This window comes from Equus quagga, chromosome 22 (genome assembly GCF_021613505.1).
Source record: "Equus quagga isolate Etosha38 chromosome 22, UCLA_HA_Equagga_1.0, whole genome shotgun sequence".
NCBI classification, from domain to species: domain Eukaryota; kingdom Metazoa; phylum Chordata; class Mammalia; order Perissodactyla; family Equidae; genus Equus; species Equus quagga.
In genome coordinates this window covers 35,483,139-35,501,928 of record NC_060288.1, presented here as the reverse complement: position 1 = coordinate 35,501,928, position 18,790 = coordinate 35,483,139, and the positions used below count along the sequence as shown (strand labels likewise).

General features: G+C 37.5%; 1 protein-coding gene across 1 annotated transcript in view; it reads right to left on the bottom strand.

The window, feature by feature from the left end:
- The window catches only part of CSMD1 (CUB and Sushi multiple domains 1), a 1,825,670-nt gene that overhangs the window by 368,252 nt on the left and 1,438,628 nt on the right, over positions 1-18,790 (bottom strand). Inside the window, exons 14-18 of the mRNA XM_046648453.1 lie at positions 14,743-14,925; positions 13,215-13,541; positions 11,957-12,151; positions 5,014-5,152; positions 1,513-1,700 (exon numbers count right to left, since the gene is read on the bottom strand). Coding sequence (XP_046504409.1) covers positions 1,513-1,700; positions 5,014-5,152; positions 11,957-12,151; positions 13,215-13,541; positions 14,743-14,925 — 1,032 coding nt within the window. The remainder of the gene's footprint in view (positions 1-1,512; positions 1,701-5,013; positions 5,153-11,956; positions 12,152-13,214; positions 13,542-14,742; positions 14,926-18,790) is intronic.

The following is an 18,790-nucleotide window of genomic DNA, read 5'->3' as shown; positions in this document are numbered from 1 at the left end:
TTCGCGCGCTCCGCTGCAGGCGGCCCAGTGTTTCGTTGGTTCGAATCCTGGGCGCGGACATGGCACTGCTCATCAGGCCACGCTGAGGCAGCGTCCCACATGCCACAGCTAGAAGGACCCACAACGAAGAATATACAACTATGTACCAGAGGGGCTTTGGGGAGAAAAAGGAAAAAAAAAATAAAATCTTTAAAAAAAAAAAAATAATGTAATGATTTGAAATCCTAATTTCAGAAGCTAGAAAGCCTAAGAGCCAAATTTGAACTTACAGAAACAAAAATGGGAAGGAATACTTGATATTGGGCTGCCTTGAAAAATACACTGCATTATAATGTTTTAGCAATTGTGTTTAAATACTTCCAACAATTGTTCTTAAATATTTTTAACAATTTTTAAGATTCATAGTTATTTGTCATTTATCAAAATTTGGCTGGGTTTTAATTCCTTCTCCTCTCTCAGTCATATGCTCTTTACCTGGTGAAACTTGTCCATATGGACTGATAGATAAGCACCACAAGTGTCCTAACCATATATTTCTAGTAGAAAATATTGCCCAGGGGGCCAGCCCAGTGGTGTAGTGGTTAAGTTCACACACTCTGCTTCAGCGGCCCAGGGTTTCGCCAGTTCGGATCCTGGGCACAGACCTAGTACTGTTCATCAGGCCATGCTGAGGGGGTGTCCCACATGACAGAGCTGGAAGGACCTACAACTTGAATATACAGCTATGTACTGGGGGGCTTTGGGGAGAAGAAGAAGAAGAAGAAAAAAAAAAAATTGGCAACAGATGTTAGCTCAGGGCCAATATTTAAAATATATATATATGTGTATATATATATATACACACACATATATATATATATTTATGTTGCTCAGGATGGAGGCCTCCTGGTTGCCTAGTGGTTAAGTTCGTGTTTCTGCTTCGGCAGCCCAGGGTTCACAGGTTCAGATCTTGGGCGTGGACCCACACACGGCTCATCAAGCCATGATGTGGTGGCATCCCACATACGAAATAGCAGACGATTGGCAGAGCTGTTAGCTCAGCGAAAATCTTCCTCAAGCAAAAAGAGGAAGACTGGCAACAGATGTGAGCTCAGGGCCAATCTTCCTCATCAAAAAAAAATATATATATATATGAATTATATATATATGGCTCAGGATATATAATTTTCGTCCTCTATCCTATAGGTCCTTTGGCCAATAGGTACACTTTTTAATAGCAGAAATTTATTACTACATCACATATTAAATGAACACATTTCATTGTTTTAATTATTTCGTTATTTTACTCTATAATAAACTAGCATGTCTTTTTCAGTTTTAAAGCAAAAAATCCCCAACACGCTCTCTCATTAATAACAGGAAGTTCTCACGGCGGTGCAATGCACTGTGCACAAAGGCAGTCAGGATCCATCCGTCGGTGCGCCTCTCTGCACGCTCGGAAATGAGCACCTGTGTCCTGAGCTGACACCCGCCCGCCCCACCACGTCCCTGGAGATGCGGATGCTGACTTACTCTCGTAGTGAATGAGGAAGCCAATGCTGGAGCGGCTGTTGTCCGTGGTGAAGAGCAGGTACATGAAATTCCCCGTGCTGATGAGGAACTGCGGGGCTTGCGTGCCGTGGTACTCGCCGATCAGCGGGGACGAACTGGCCGGCCCGTCTCTGACTTCCAGTGTGTCATAATTGACTTCGGTCTGAAATCTGCGGTGACACGTACCCAGTTAGAAAAGAAATGCAAAGCCACATTAACTTACAGATCTTCCCATAACATCTTCATTCATTAACTAAAGCCCATGGGTAGCAATAGAAATAAAATATTTACAGTTATATACACTTATTAAAAACTTGGATACCTATAATATTGAAGGATAGCACTTTCTTCTAGGAGTATTCTTATTGAGTACTTTATCCTGTAACATCACAAACACAAAAGAGGGCAGTCATTCAGCTCTAAAATGAAAATACTGTGAACCAGATTAGCTTTCAGAAAGAAAGAAAGGCCTAAGTAAATAAAAAAATCGCCAATTAGTGAAAACTCGATCATTATGCATTTTCAAATTACTTTTCATCATCCTGTATAACATGATTATGGATATCTTAAAATGAGCATAAGTGAAGTGAAATGATCTCTTAAAGAAAGGGGGTAATTCAAAATATATGACAATACTTAAAATACCTTTCACAAAAAAAAACTCCTTTGTCTTTTTAAGTTGCATTAACTCTTTCAGGACATAGAAGGGCATGTAGCACATTGCTGCTTCAGAAACTAAAAGCTACATCAGTGATTTGAAAAAGTGAGAATGGCTTCCGGAAAGTGCTCAACTTTTCTTCCAAGGACATGATGCTTCTAGAGAATCTGGCCCCATGTTCCATTTATATCCAGTTGCAGCCACTTGGGTCCTCTTGGAGGCAATGAAGGTACTATTCCAGGCACTGAGATAATATTCTAAATGGGCCCGTCTAGTCCTCAAAGAGCTAACCCGGTTTCCAAGCGTCCGCCTGTGCTCCCAGGGAGCAGCTTATGCATCGTGAGCCTGGGAGGCACTCAGTGGCTTTCAGACAAAGAATTCCACGGAAGCTTGCACCTTACCCCCATGCTTTGCATCCAATATTGCTAATCGGGAAGGAGAGGGGGGAGAGAGCAAGCAAGCTATCTTAGCTTCACAGCATAGAACTACAAAAACAGATGCTGAAACCAAAGGGCTCTGCTCTGCCCTGTTTACCATTAAGTCATAGAGCCTCCTCTTAGTGCAAATGCACAATAATGATATGTCCTTGCAACCACCTTAGCATAGTCCCTTGATCCCAGATCTTCCATAAAGAGGAATTCAAACAATTGGTGCGTTATGTGGCTAGGCCAGCATATGGCCACGGGCTGGGCCTTTGGCGTCAGCGCAGCTTTATATTCCACTAAACAAAACCAAACTCATAGATTCAGAAAACAGACTGGTGGTTGCCAGAATGGAGGGGGTTTCAGGGGTGGGTAAAATGGGCCAAAGGGATCAGCAGGTACAAACTTCTAGTTATAAAATCAATAGTCATAAGGATGTAATTTATAGCATGGGGACTATAGTCACTGATATTGTATTGCAAACTTTAATGGCTAAAAACCTAAACCTTAAAAGTTCTCATCACAAGAAAAAAAAGTGTTGTAACGTTATATGGTGATAGATGGTAAATTGACTTAGTGTGGCAATCATTTTGCAATATATACAAATGTCAAATCATTGTATTGTACATTTGAAACTAATAAAAAGTTGTATCTCAAGTATAATTCAACAAAAAAAGAGAAAAAGATCCTATGTTTTTCAGTAGTCTGAGTTCAAATTCAAGAAGTCTAGGTAAGCGTGAAATAAATCTCATTTGAAATATTTGCACTAAAGTTTTCACATCTTCTTTCTTTAGTGACAGTTAGGACTAAGAGCCTGTACACTTCAACAGTGGAAAATTTCCAGGAAAACCTCAGAAAGAGAAAAATCTGAACACTTTTCATTATTAGGCAACCTAACACACATTGTATAACAATAACATCAGTATGACATTTAAAATTGTCCGTACAAACACATCCCTTATTAGGATATGAGCCCACAGCTTAAGGTATAAACTAATATTGCACTATGTAATTAACCTTCAATGAGTTGTGTTAAATCACAAATGTCTGAAAATATCAGAAATGTTCGTACTTACAAATGGAATTCAGCAAATACCACAGTTCAATAATATTGAAAAGACAAGATTGCAAAAAAATCATGTGAATATCTTTGTTCAGGCAACTGAAAATGGAGTGCTAATAAATTGTGCCAAACCAGAATGTAAAATCACTATTTTTACCAAATAATCTAAATTTAATGTGCCTGCTGGGAATCAAAATGTGCTTCTGCTCTTTTCCCTCTCAATACTACAAAGTGGAAAATTAGTAAGAAACCAAACAATTTAGTGAATATTTGTAGAGTTAATTTCCCAATGATTAAGATTATACACAAAGATCCATTCTCCAATATAATGAAGACATAAATGAAAATTTTTCTTTTCTTCTGAGAGATTGTTCTACTGGAGATCATTATGATTCTATCAAAGGTAAGTAATAAAATGAATAATAATTTCAAATGCAAATAATTACTAAGAGATAATGTAACTCCCATTAAAAAGTTTTTCTGTATGGATGCTATCATTGGCTATTAGAAAATTAGTGAAAAACAGAAAGAAAAATAATATAATAATGTTCATGTGTCTTGAGACATTATAATATTCTAAATGTCAAAACCCTAAACTCAATCTAATCAAGCAGAAGGTCATTGTTAGAGAAAGCCCTATGTTGCTCAGAGACTAAGCTTGAAGCGCTAAACAACGATGCTTCCTTATATTTTAAAACATATAGTTCATTCCAAAACATTCTTGGTTTTTAATAATCAAATTCATGTCATTGTTGAGGCAAATGGAAAAATGTTTTGCTATGGACAATTCAAAAAGCATGGTCATCTGTTTTAGATTATCAAATAGCTAAGCTGAACAACATTCCACTGATAGAACCACTCACAAGTAATTAATCTGTGATACACACTCCATAGCCAGGTCTGCAACTTAAAGTCACCCGTCAGTTACCAATGGCCATCACAAGACTGGGAGAGCTGTTTTCCTGCACTGTTCCAGAAGGGAGCTAAGGGACCAAAGGGGCTTCCGTGTCCAACCAAACAAAAAGCAGAATGGATTCCATCCACAGCTCCAAAATCCAGAGTGGGACTCAAGGGCCAGCCACCGTGAGCCCTGGGAAATGGTCATCCAGGACCACGTCGCCTTCAATCAAGTCTTCAGAGGTGCCTTAACTGTGAACTTAGAGGATAAAACTCAAGAAGAAAACTTATTGAGCAAGTGCTTGTTTCTTTTTAAATGAACTCCTTTGGGGGAACCAATGAAGAACTGTCATATTTCTAAGTTTAAAGATCGATTTCAATAAAACCATTGCACATGCACGGGTCATTAGGTCCAAATTAAGAAACAAAACGGTTTTCCTTACCTATCAAAAGTTATTTTGATAGAGTGTCCTGGTTTTGCTTCAATTATCCATTCACAGTTTAAAGAATCTTTATAATATCCTGGCCATCCGGGAGGCAAAATGACTCCGCTAGAAGCTGTCAGATGTCCACCACACGGGGCTGAAAGATGATGCACAGGATATCAGTAGTTCAAACCAAATATATTAAGTTGTACCACAGTGACACGCCAATTACAGCAGAAATTTGTTCTTCTGTGTTCATGGATTCAATGTTTTCAAGTATACTAGCAAAACTTATCCCTAAGTAAGTTCATTGAAAGCAGAGCCTACATATTCCACATCTGGGCATTTATCATCAACTCACAGCAAAGTTCTTTTCACCTCCTAAAGGTAAGGTGTAAGTGGGCGCTCTGTGCTAAATGACTTCCATGAATTATCACATTCAATTGGCACAACAAATTCATGAGGCGTTAACACTATTGCTACTCATATTTTACACTTTCAGAACTGAACAATCAGCTACTGATTAGCAAACTTAAAATTACCTGACGTCTAAAACTGAAATATTCTGTGGTGTGTATGCTTGTGTGTGTGTATGCAGAGAAATATGTTTTAATGATATATGTGCGTGTTTATTCACTTTGAGTTGTGTTCATTTTCTTGAAATAATTTGCCACATACATCATACAAAATTGGCGAATGTTAGAAAACAAAGCAAAATTTTCAAACAAATTCAATAAACATAGATTTAGTCTGCATCATTTCCTTTGACATGCTCTGCAACAAGCAGTGGTCCACAGTTACAAAGAAGAAAAGGACTCTGGAGGGATGTGCCTGCTGTGCAGGAAAAGTGATTATGCATTTCTGTATAATCCACAGGAATTTTTAAATAGCATGTCGATATTTAACATGTTTCTGCCTAGCCACATATTTTTTCAGATTTTATCTATTTTTTCTCAAAGTTCTTTGCCATCTTTGTAATCATCTTGTGAATATATGCATATCAAATAAAATATACAAAAATGTTCCCAGTTAAAAAATATATATCATTTCTTAAAAGATATGTCTTTTACGGAAAAATAGCAATAGGCATTAAAATGTTGAAAAATTTTATAAAATTTTATCTAGACTTTGGTACTAGAAAAAAAATCTGACAAAGAGAAATCTATAGAAGTAATCATAGTAGCTTCACTTATAATAGAAAATAAAAGAGAAAAGAAAAGTTAAAAATTAAGAAAAGAATGTGACCACATATTGGAATGTCACAAATACATCTGAGGTAATGTTTTGAAATTTTGTTACTATGAGAAAATCTTTGCAGTAGAATATTATATTTTTTAAAGCAGGATACAAAATTGTACATATAGTATAATCTAAAGTTAATGAGAAAAATTCTATTACAAAAAACTAGTGATGGAAATTTAAAAACATGTTAATAGTGGATAACAATGTGATTGCTTTGTGGAGCATGTGTTTTTCCTGATATAGTTTCTTTTCCAAACAAGCTGCAATAGGTATGAATTATGTCTGTAGTTAGAAATATATAAGAAAAAATCAGCATCATTTTTCTGAATTGAGTTCTTGAAGAAAACTGTCATTACTTTAGACAATGTAAATTCTGAAAAACAACCTATTTTTACTAATTATCATTAGCATATTTTCTAGTTAAGTCCTTAAGTTCATATTTTTAGCCTATGTCATCATATGTCCGTATAGATCAGTATTAAATATAATTTAATTCCTTTGCTTTTTGACATGTTGTAACAAACCTTTATTAGAATACAATGTAAACTAAATTAAACATATTAATTTTACCTATTTCATGTTTAACTATCCAAAGATACTATATAAGAAAAGCATCTAGTAACAGATTTTTTTAAAAGTTTGATACATGAGACATTTCTAAATCTAGATGATGAATTCTTTCCTATGTCTTATTTCCCACATAAATATGAAACTATAAGTTTGCTTTAGTAAAGCTTTCTATAAATCTTGAGTTGTCACATTTCTTGGAATGTACCTAAATTGTCACACATTACTATTATTTATGTCTTGTCTTTTGCATATCATTTTATAATTTACAGTGCATTTGAACTTTAGAACTTGTATCACTTTATCCTGATGAAATAGACATTTTAATCTTTAAATTATAGATTATCAAAAACACTAAGATATTAAATGATCTCAATTGTTGCTATATCAGCCAACTTAAATTAGGTTATACTGTGGTAACTAACTACTCCAAATGTAATAGCTATAATAAGAGAGACCTATTTCTCACACAGTCTAGGGGGCTGCCCCACAGCCTCTTTCTTCCAGTAGCTGCGGCACGTGGAAAAAGGTCTTGCTGTAGCAATCAAATGCTCTGGGCCATAAGTTGAATAAATCACTTCCATTATACCTAATTGGCCAGAACCTGTCACCAAATTTCATCAAACCATAAGGGAACCAAGAAGAGAAGTCCTACTTGGTGGAGATCCGGAATGTCTGGCGAACAGCACCAGTGACGTTCACATTGACATAGGTGATGATAAAAAAGCAAATATGTGAATGAGATCTTTGGAATGCAAATTCTCCTCTGATTTATTGACTCTTTGCATTGGTGAATTACCTGATACTGTATTCCTAAAATAATGCCCTCTTGGCTATACACATTTTTCTATAGCTTTATTTTTAACGTAATTATCTGGCTTGGGTATGCTACGTGAATACTGGCTGTATGAAATGTTATATAGGGGTTAGCCCATTTTTCCCATTATCTGTGATAACGTTCCCAAAACTAAAATTCTCTGAACTTGAAAGGCAGAGAACTTATTTATGCATTTCTTTGGTGCTGTGTCTTTTCCAATCTTTAACCTTTTTTCAAGTACTTTTTATGGTACTTTGTTTATTTACATTTTGCGCGTTTTATTTGGGTCACTTTGCATAATTTATATTTTGCTAGGAAATCAACAATTTCCTTTAAACTCTAAAATTTGTTGCTACAAAGTTGGTGATATATTCCTGTACAGTTATTTTTTCCCACAAAATAACTTGTGTTTTTAAGGACACTAAGCTGTGCTGAAGAATGGTGACAAGTTAGAGGCAGAACAAACAGGAATTTTTCATCCAGAGTCCACACAATATACACCTCTGATGTGCTGGCCTCCGATAAATTCTGCCAGAAGAAATAAGCAAGATACCTTTAAAAACTTCCTTTATTGTGAGCCTTTCACTCATTATATAAATTTATAATTAAGAACAATAATTTATTTTATTATATATTAAATTATGTTTTTTGTAATCACAGTTATTTCTCTTTTATTTTGCTGAATACCTCTAATTTTCATTTCTCCTGGTTTCCTCATTATAATCATGGAGGGTTTGTCTATTTTACTGATATTAAAAAAGAACTAACTCTTGCACTGAATTAATGTTTCTAACATTTGATTTTTCTTAATGTAACATTCTAACTTATTTTTGTTTTTTTCCAATTTCTTAGCCTCAGCAATAAGTTCCTTTATTTTTTGTCTTTTTGTCCAACACCGAGGGCATTTTCTTCCCAGCGCCGGCTTTGTGGTCTCATGCTGTTTTTAATAGGAAAGAATCTCTTTCACAGGGTTTCCCAATAGCACATGGCTTATTGGAATTAATTAATATGACAAATCCAGTGTGATTGTTTTAAAGAATTATTTTGACTTCCTTCTTAATACACAGTTCCTCGGAGCGGGCTTTTTGATTTCCAGACATTTGCCTGCGGTTTTATGGTTATCATATATTTACACTTTAATTGGAATGTGATCAGTGCACGTGGCCTAGACTTACTTTGATTTGTTAAAGTTCACCATATGACCAATGACCAATTATATAACTGATTATAAAAAATGATCCTTGAGAAAAACAGCAAATGTGTATTCTTTAAAGAATATGAGGTTCCTTATGCATCTCTTAAATCAAATCAAATTATTTGTCTGTATCACTCAATCTTTCATTGCCATTTGATTATTTCCAACTAGATCGATTTAATTCTGAAAGTAGGATTTCTATTTCTCTTCAGCAAGGGCACTGATTGGGGTATCTAGTCAATTATATTATCAGACTATCTACATACTTCTCTGAGATTCACCTGTGCTCAGTAATTGGGTTCTCAGTACGAGTAAACTTTAAAAATCTTTTTCACCATTAAGTAGCCCTTTGTGTTAAGGGTTTTCTTTGTTAAAAACACAGAGCTGAGTTTTGCATTGAACTTCATCTGAAGTTCTCTTCCAAATAATGAGAGAATTGTCCCTTCACAGTTAATGCGACACTTTGTCCTCCTGGCTGACTTTATGTGAATCCTCACCTGCCGCTTACTGGCACCCCTTTCTTCCCTGACTGTGCGGAGGCACCTACCTGCCCTGCAGCTTACAAGGCACCTGCACACAGCCTATTACAGGGAAGCACACCAATGACAGCGAGAATCGTGGCCAGGAGAGGACAGAGACTGGAGAGGACTGTTTGTTTTAACCTTCTTTCTCATGAAATCATTCATGCTTCAAAGTCAACAGCAATACACTTGGCTGGAGCAGTGTCAGCAAACATATGTAATCATGCACCATTATTACTATCATTAGTTTGAGCACCCTTGAGTGTGTGTGTACTTCCTTAGAAAGGATGATAACCCATCCATTTATTAAATTTTGATAAAATGGAAAATATAAAAACCATACATTTAAAATACGTGATGAAAATAAATAAAAGTGAAAATCCTACTATTGTTTTCTTGCCATTCAATATATCAATTTTCCACCCCCGGGTGGTGCTCTTCGTCCACAAAATTGCTTTAACAATTTATGAAAGCGTGGAAACGAGTACATCTTTCTGCAATTTTAGCAGAGTCAGCCAATGCTGACTCAAAATAGTACTGATCCTTAAAATAATGATGAATAACTTTGGAGGTAGGGCTGGAGGCAGAAAACCACTGCACCAAACTGCTGGTTAGCCAGCCAGGGGTTTCACCTCCCACATTTAGATTCTGCCTTTGTTTAGAACACCTGCAGGTCACAGTGCTGGTGAGGTTAGACCAAGGTATTCTGTGAAGGAGAGTAACCCTCAGTGGTAGGTTACATCTGATGTATATTTCTTTTCTATTTATCTATTATAAAAGAAATGCCTTCACTGAAGACGACTGAGAAAATTAAAATAAACAAAGAATGAGAAAATCATCCATAATCAAAATTAATATTTCGGGATGTACCTTCCTTTTCAGATTTTTTATTATTATCATGAGATACTTATATATTTATATGTTTTACAAAATGGTATATTCCAACACAGGTGGTTGTATCATGTGATCTTTCACAGGATAACATACAATGAGCATCTTCGATCTTTGTTAATGATGCATGTTATCCTGGCATATGAATGTGTCATGATTTATCTAACCAATCCTCTGTGAGAAATTTAGTTGTTTCCAGCTTTTTCTCTTATATTTAGTACTGCAGAAAGCATTCTTGAAAAAACATCCTTTCATAGTTGCTTGCATATGTCCTTATTATATTGATCCAGAAATATAATTTATAGCTCAAAAGTTAAGAAAAAGTTTGAGACCCTTGATATGAATTTACACCAAGACATCATGATTTTATACCCTCAATGGCATGGCCAGAAAATGCTAGTTATTCCACAACCTTACCAGTAGTACCTCTTATTAATGTGTGTAAATCTTTGCTCATCTGATAGGCAACATGGTGTTTCACCTCCTTTTTTAAATTTGGATTTCTCACCAATCTGAAAAGGCTACATACTCTATGATTCCAACTATGTGACATTCTGGAAAAAGCAAAACTATGGAGACCATAAAAAGATCAATAGCTGCCAGGGGTTGGTGGGGAGGAAGGGATGAATAGGCACAGCACAGGGGATTTTTAGGGCAGTGAAATTATTTTGTAAGATACTATAATGAGGGATACATGTCATTATACATTTGTCCAAACCCGTAGAATGCACAACATCCAGAGTGAGCCCTAATGTAAACTACGCACTTTGGGTGATGACGTGGCAGCGTGGGCTCATCTGCTGTAACAAATGTAGCCCCCTGGTGGGGATGTTGATCATGGAGGAGCCTGTGCAAGCAAGGGGGAAAGAGGGATATGGGAACTCTTTGTCCTTCCACTCAATACTGCTGTAAACACAAAGCTGCTGTAAAATATGTGTATTTTTAAAAATTTTTCATTTCTTTGGTATTAGTTGGAGATAAGCTTTTTTTTTTTTTTTTTTTTTTAGAAAAAGCTTTTCTTAGCTCATTGTGCACAGACTTCTGCTAGGGAAGCTGTAAATATATATTCTAAGTAAATAGTTTTTAATTGACTAATCAGAGGTAATATCCGTCTCCTTAAAATTTTTGTCTCTAGTTTTATTACATAGGTAATCAGAGTGGAAATGTTGAGAAGGCAGTACACATGTCAGCTACGTTAAGAGCCACCAAATAGCTAACTTAAAACTGCATTGTTGCTAGGGGTTGAATTCCGTCTCCTAGAAATTAATATTTTGGATTCCTAATCCCAGCGCCTCAGAATGTGACCCTATTAGGGTCACTGCGGATATAATTGGTTAAGATGAGGTCATCAGAGTGGGCCCTAATGCAATATGACTGGGGTCCTTAAGAAGGGGGGGAAGCTGGACCCAGAGGCATTCTCACAAGGAGAAAGCTGGGATGATGCCTCTACAAGCCAGGGAATAGCAAAGACCACCAGGAACCAGTGAAGCTGGGAGAGAGGCCCGGAACAGATTCTCCCTCACAGTCTCAGGAAGGAAACAACCTTGCTGACACCTTGATCTCGGACTTCCAGCCTCCAGCACTGGGACACAGTACATTTCTGCTGGTTAAGCTGCCAGCTTCGTGATACTTTGTTACGGCAGCCCTAGGAAGCCAATGCTGTTGCTGTTTTCTTTTTAAGTTGGATGTACCATTTCAAAGGAGAATAACTGGCAAATGATAGCAGACCTTCACAGCGGGGCACGGTGGAGCTCCAGACAACATTCCCATCCTGCAGGATGCAGGCAATGGACTCCGACCCCTGGGTTTTGACAAAGCCGTCATCACAGTGAAAAGAAACTGAACTCCCAAGTAGAAACCGGTCACCAAAACGTCGTCCATTGATGGGAATGCCAGGATCATGGCACTCGTTTTGACCAAATGCTGAAAAAGAAAATAAGCAGAATAAAAATACTTGAGTATTAATTATGTGTGTTAAAAAAGAAGGAAACAGAACCTACTTATAAAGTAATTTATTGCCCCAAATTCAGGTATGTGGTCACAGATAGATAAGTAAAGACAACAAATAACAGGATATTGATATCTAGTGAGACAGAGAGAGAGTGTGTGCATATGGACCAATAGATATCACTACCATCTATATGGCATTTTACAGTTTGAAAACACTTTTCATATGCACTAAGAAAAAGAGAGAAGACTCAGGCAGGTGGTGGAAAGGATTTTGGTTCGGTCATATCTGTGTTAGAATCCTGGCTCTTATGTTTATTATATGACCTTGGGCATATTACTCTGATGATCTGAGCCTAGCTATCTTTATTTACAGAACGAGGAGTATCAAGTGTATATCCCAGAGTTACTGTAACATTAAATGAAATAATTACTGGCAGATCCTCTGCACAGTACCTAAGGGAAGTAGGCAGTCAGAAAATTATAATTTACTATTACTCATATTAACATTATTATTTGACTTTATCCCTCAATAATGCATTTAAGTAGATGTTCTTAAATATAATCTATTTTGTAAATGAGGAACCTGAGGCAAAGAAAAGTTAGCTGTCTTATTAAAATTCACTAAGTATGTATGAGTGCTGGTATTCTATTTCACGGCTCCTGATCCCAAATGCCTCACTCCTTTTTACCACACTATTTTGTTGTGTGGAGGATGGATGGATGGATGGATGGAAGGCTGGATAGTTGGAAGAGAAGATGGACAGATGGATGGATGGAAAGAAGTCAGGAAGGGAGGAAGGAAAATCAGAGAGACAGAAAAGATAAGTGAGAGGTTCAATTCTTACTATAGGAGCGACCAAGCCACTAACCTAAAAAGAGGGATGCATTTCTTAGGTTATCAGGATAATTCTGTAGGGTTTTGCTACTCTCATCATTTCCGTAGTGATTATAAACCCCTGAACTATCAGCCTTACATTCAACTTTGTATTCATGTAAATGGGGGGACCTGAGAGTGGTGTTGGTGTGGGAAACCTACTGGTATAAGTGATGTTGAACCCTCGGCCGGTGGTGGAGTGATCAGACTGAAACTCCAGGCGAACTATGTGCCCACTGCTGGCCAGCTGGGAGGGAACCTCATTGCCAGAGAAGGTGCCGAGGACGGTTATGTCAGAAATCCCGTCGTCTTTGACCGCCAGGAAGTCAAACTGAGGCTCCACATCAAAATCGTTAAAGATGAGGTGAATTCTGCTTCCCGGCTCAGAGATAATCAGCCAAACGCAGTTCATGTTGTTACCGTATTCCTCTGGATAATTTGGTGACAGAATGATCCCTGATGATGCAGTAAAGTTGAAGAAACAGGAAACTGTGAAGACAACGAATATATTTTCAGACACTTGGGCATATTCAAAGAACTGGGCACATGAAACCATTGCTAAGAACCTGGGAAGGGAGTCCATATTTACAATCCTGTGGAGAGCTCGAGTTGTCCTATTTTTAAACCAGCAATTCTGGACCATAGCAGTTTCTCTTCCGGAAATTGTAAATAGAATCTTTCATTATATGTAGCACAACCAGAGCCTATACATGATCAAGTGTAGGCTTGATTCAAAAATGATCCTATCAAGTTGACTGGAACTTCTGGCAAATATTAGAATTCCTAGTTATAACTTTCTGCCTTCAGAAGAGCAAATATTCCTAGGAAAAGGTATGCCTGTGTCATAGGAACAATTTCCAGAAAATAATATTGGTTCCATTCAGTCTTCTGTGATAACTTTTCACTTTATATTTCATATTTGCCCTTAAAATGAATTTTTTCAAGTTATTTAAATTTTTATTAGTTACAGGATAACAATTAATAAATTATAACTTGGAAAATCAGACCATGGTCTGGGTGGATGACATAGAAATATCTTGGAAAATTTACTTTTAAGAAGATGTCTTTAAAAATAAGTTATATATACATACTTTATTTTCCTCTTTTTTGGAGAGAGCACCTGTTGAATTTATCTCCAGCGTGTGGTTTTGCTTCTTATTCCACATAATTTCATATGGATTTTCCAGCCTTTGCTATATTTGGTTACCAAAAAAAATCCTGCTTTTAAATTGGCTACAAAGTCTTTCTTTGTACTTGTTAAAACACTGTACTTAGGAGGAGGCAGGCGGGTCTTCAGCTGAAATCGGACACCATACCGCTGCCCATGCTCACAACTTGTGCTAACGCGCATTGTCAAGTCATAAAGACCCCCATTGCCCTACTGATGTCTCATACAGTCTAGCATCCCCAGCTCTTGATGGTGGTCGTGCTGTATGTTGCATTCTTTCCAGGGGAAAGCTCTCAGCTACATTTTATCTAGTAGACGTCACAACGACACTGATTAGTTTTAATCAAGTGAAGAAAGTGGAGAAGGCGGTGTTTGAGAAGCCCGTGCGTGTTTCTGGTCAATGAGGCATTCTGAGGGATTCTGAAACCCGCTCTCCCTGAACACACGCTCGGGTGCTCTCTCTTTCTTTCTCCTTCAAGGCAGTCCTAGGACACAGGGGCCCGGTCAAGGTGCAGTACTCACATACACAGCTGGGCTTGTTGCCAGACCACTGGTTGTTTTGCTGACACGTGATAACCCTCTCCCCCACCAGCTCGAAGGCGGCCTGGCATTCAAAGGTGAGCGTGTCTCCGTGCAGGAAGCTGCTGCCCGTCCGCTTCCCGTAGGCAGGAACACCGGGGTCCCCGCAGCCTCCCTTTTCAATTTCTGAAAATAGGAAACACAAATGAACCATTAAAAAAAATACACGAGGAACATTTTTTAACGATTTAGAAAATGAACAGGTGGTTTATGTTTGCTGGTCTAAACATCACTTTCATGAACAGTTTCGAAAGGATGCTCAATTCATCTTAAATGTTAGATGTAAATTTAATTACAAAAGCCAAAAAAAGGTGTAATTTAAGTTTGAAAGATATTTGATTTATTGTCTTTGAAGGGATACACAGGGCTACACAGATGTGTTGACAGTGCAGAGGTTACAACTAATACAGGCCTCTTCCTGACCCACACGCTTCCTGCATGTTATCCACAATTGCTACACTAAAATGTACACACCAGTTTTGTTTTAATCTGATTTTTTTTTTTTTTCACTTTTTGGTCAGAAAGATTGGTCCTGAGCTCACATCTGCTCTAATCTTCCTCTTTTTTTTCCTCCCCAAAGCCCCAGTACCTAACCGTATGTCCTAGTTTGAAGTCATTCTAGTTCTTCTATGTGGGGCACCAGCACAGCATGGCTTGATGAGTGGTGCGTAGGTCCCCACGGGGGATCCGAACCGGCCAACCCCGGGCCACCGAAGTGGAGCATATGAACTTAACCACCATGCCACTGGATTGGCTCCTTAATCTATGTGTTTTTTAATGTAAACAATATAAGTGAGATTGTTCATTCCCTACTGAATATTTAAATCAACATATCCATTAGAATACCCTTTCCCTTGAATTAATGTTAAAATTCATTGTTGGAGCAAAATGAATACATTTATGGTCTTCAGATGAAAAGAAAATATGCAGAATCAAACCTCTTTTCATTAAACCATGATTATATTGAAATATGAATACACATGCACCAAAACCACATGTATTTCAAACTTCGCTCTGTCTTAAATGTTAACTATATAGAATGCACTAACTAAAATGTGTTATTTATTTATTCATACAAAGAATATGTTTTGAGGGCCAACTATGTATCAGGCCCTGTTGTAGGTAGTGAAGTTAGTGAACAAACAAGACAAAATCTTGCACTCATGGGGCTTGCATGATATAGAGGAAAACAGTAAAATTTAAAAATGTCCATGATTTCAGATGATAGGCAACTTGAAGCTAAATTAAGGAGTTCAAAGGGTTACAGAATAATGGGTGGAGGAGTAAAGAGAAAGTAAAAATACCCTGAACTACGACTAAAATGGTCCCTTCTGGAAAGAGATCCAAGCCCAGCATGGTCAGCACCCATAGCAATCTCCACAGGGAGATTCTGGGAAGGGGAGGTCTGAGGGAAGGAAAGACCGTCCCCAGCAGCCTGTTGGGATTCTGTGCTGTGTGGCAAGAAGGCCTTGTGGGGTGTTAGGATGAGACAGGACGTGATCTGGTACAAGCTTAAAGGATCACGCTGCAGGGCTGGGAGTGTGGAGCATGGAGAAAAGGGAGTTTCAGCAAATACAGATGGTTTCTGGGCACACACCTCAAAATGCATCTATTGGTTTTCCTTCCGAAATTCTTCATGAGCTTGCATGTTATCATCTTGTGGTGACCAGGAGGAAAATCAAATCTAGGTTTTATTAGCCACCTAACCACTTTCTCATCAAGTTCTTCTTTTTGGAACGTGTGTAGAAGTGACTCAGACTGGATTTCTGGATGGCTTTAAGGTACATGCCTACAATGTGGGGAACATATCCATGCCCAAAGATTGATCCAGATGATGGCTTATTTCACTGGAGGGGAGAAACTACTTCCAAGTGTTTAGGAATGGCAGAGAAGTGAAATTGGCTTATAATATCATAATGGTATTGAGACTTTCAATGTATGGGTCATCATCACTTCTGTTTTCTCATGCAGAATAACAAAAGAAAGAAAAAACAAAACAAAAACAGGCATTGGGTACAGCTTCAACATGCTCTGCTAACCTTATAGGCTATCAATTAAAGAAGATGATCCCTACAGTAACAGGTATATGGGAGCAAAAGTGTTCCTGGAAACAAGGCAGGCCAAAGAAAGCTAAGAGAACATTTTTCCTTAAGGATTGGCCTTGGCATTCAGGTTTCGAACCTGAGTTGAACAGAGCTGGGAATGATTTACTTGAATTTCTTGCTTGGGTTGCCTTGAACCAAGTTTCTTTCTCCAACGTAAACAAAGGCAATTCAGACCAATATCTTATAACAGAAAAGAGCTTGCATTTGGTGTGGCCTCTCAGTTGGGTAGTTGCGCAGGGTCCTTGCAAAGCTCTAAGGTCGGGAGTCAGGATGCTAGACTTGGTTTCGAATCTCCCAGTCTTTGCTGGGCCACTAGGGGCAATTTAGTTTCACAAAGCTTCAGTTTTCACACCATCAGCTTACTACTTCCTATGTCAAAGGGCAGTCTTGAGAGGTAAACAATATAATGCACAGGAAGTACCTCGCATATTGTGCTCAAAATATTAGCCATTAGTATGATTATTAGCAAACTTTAGGCTTCTAGAAGTTTCTTTTTGTCTCTGTGATGCTAAAGTTCGTATTTCTTCTTATGGTGAAAGAAAATATGGCATTTTTGAATAATACTATTTTCCACATTAACTGAGTCAGGAAACTCCTGACGTTGCAGAGTCTTCAGGAATAAAATGGTTGTAGTTAACACACAGTGTGGGTGTAGACGAGGGTCTTTCTGCTGAGGGTCAAGAGAGTCATTCATTTCCACCAAAAATGCCAATGTACCCTGATCCAGATGCAAGGCCTCTGCTGGCCTGGAGCAGAACCTGTTGTCTGATGTGGCCATTATTAGGTGTTTGACACAGAATTGTCACTGCCGAGGCAGTATGGTCCAAAATCAGTAGGTCTGTGTGAGCAAGTAGGACCTATTCTCCAGCCGCATAAGAATATGAAAGTGACTCATGATGAGGCCAGTAAAGCTTCATCTAGTAGAACTTTTTCTGGGGACATTCTATATTCTTGACCCCTACATCCTAATTGTCACTCTTGCCCCCAAATGATTGTGACAAATTCCACATAGATTTTGAAATTTGCCTTGGGGGTCACATGGCCTTTACGTGAAATCTGCCTCTACTTCAAGTATTTTCTGAACAAGTAGAAGGAGGAGAAGATGAATAAGACAGTGTTGACACTGATATGGTAACTGCACCCAAACTCCTTCTATACACGTTGAAATGTGAGATGCTGAAGATGACCTTGAAATGTTTTCTTGGAAACAAAAACTATAGTTTGTTTTCAATTAAAAGATCAAAGCCCCTAGAGGAGAAAAAAAGCTGGTCAAAATATCCCATCCAAATTATCAGACTAAAAAAGGAATTTGATAGTGAGGAGCCTAAAGAAAATATTAGGTTGTGAACAGTTCCTCACTTCTTCTCTGATACTCATTTTCAGCAGCTGGGAATATCTGCACAAAAATCTACTATGAACTCAATAATGTCTCTGTTGATGTGTTTTTCTTCTTTGGTGACCTATAAAAGTACTAAATAATGGTATTTCATTTTTCATATTAATTAGTTTTTTTGAATTTTATGAAGTATTTATTTTTGAATATTTTAATAATTGATCTAAAACATTTATATTACATTGACACTATATATATATATATATATACCACTCATCTTTAATACATTTTATTTTTATTTGATATTTTATACTACGCTTATAAATATTTATGTAACAAATGAGTAACTGGATGTATTAGTTTTTCTTTTAATGTATCTGAACATTTTTTTTAAACTGGTATATCAGTATTAGTTGACATATAAACCAAAATAGTGAGATAAACAATTGAGTCTTGTCTGGCAATTCCTACCTCTTGTATCCTCATGTGGTCTTTCTGGAGAGAATAAAATGTTTGTATAAAGGGGATATCACTCTTAGACCAGATACTAGGA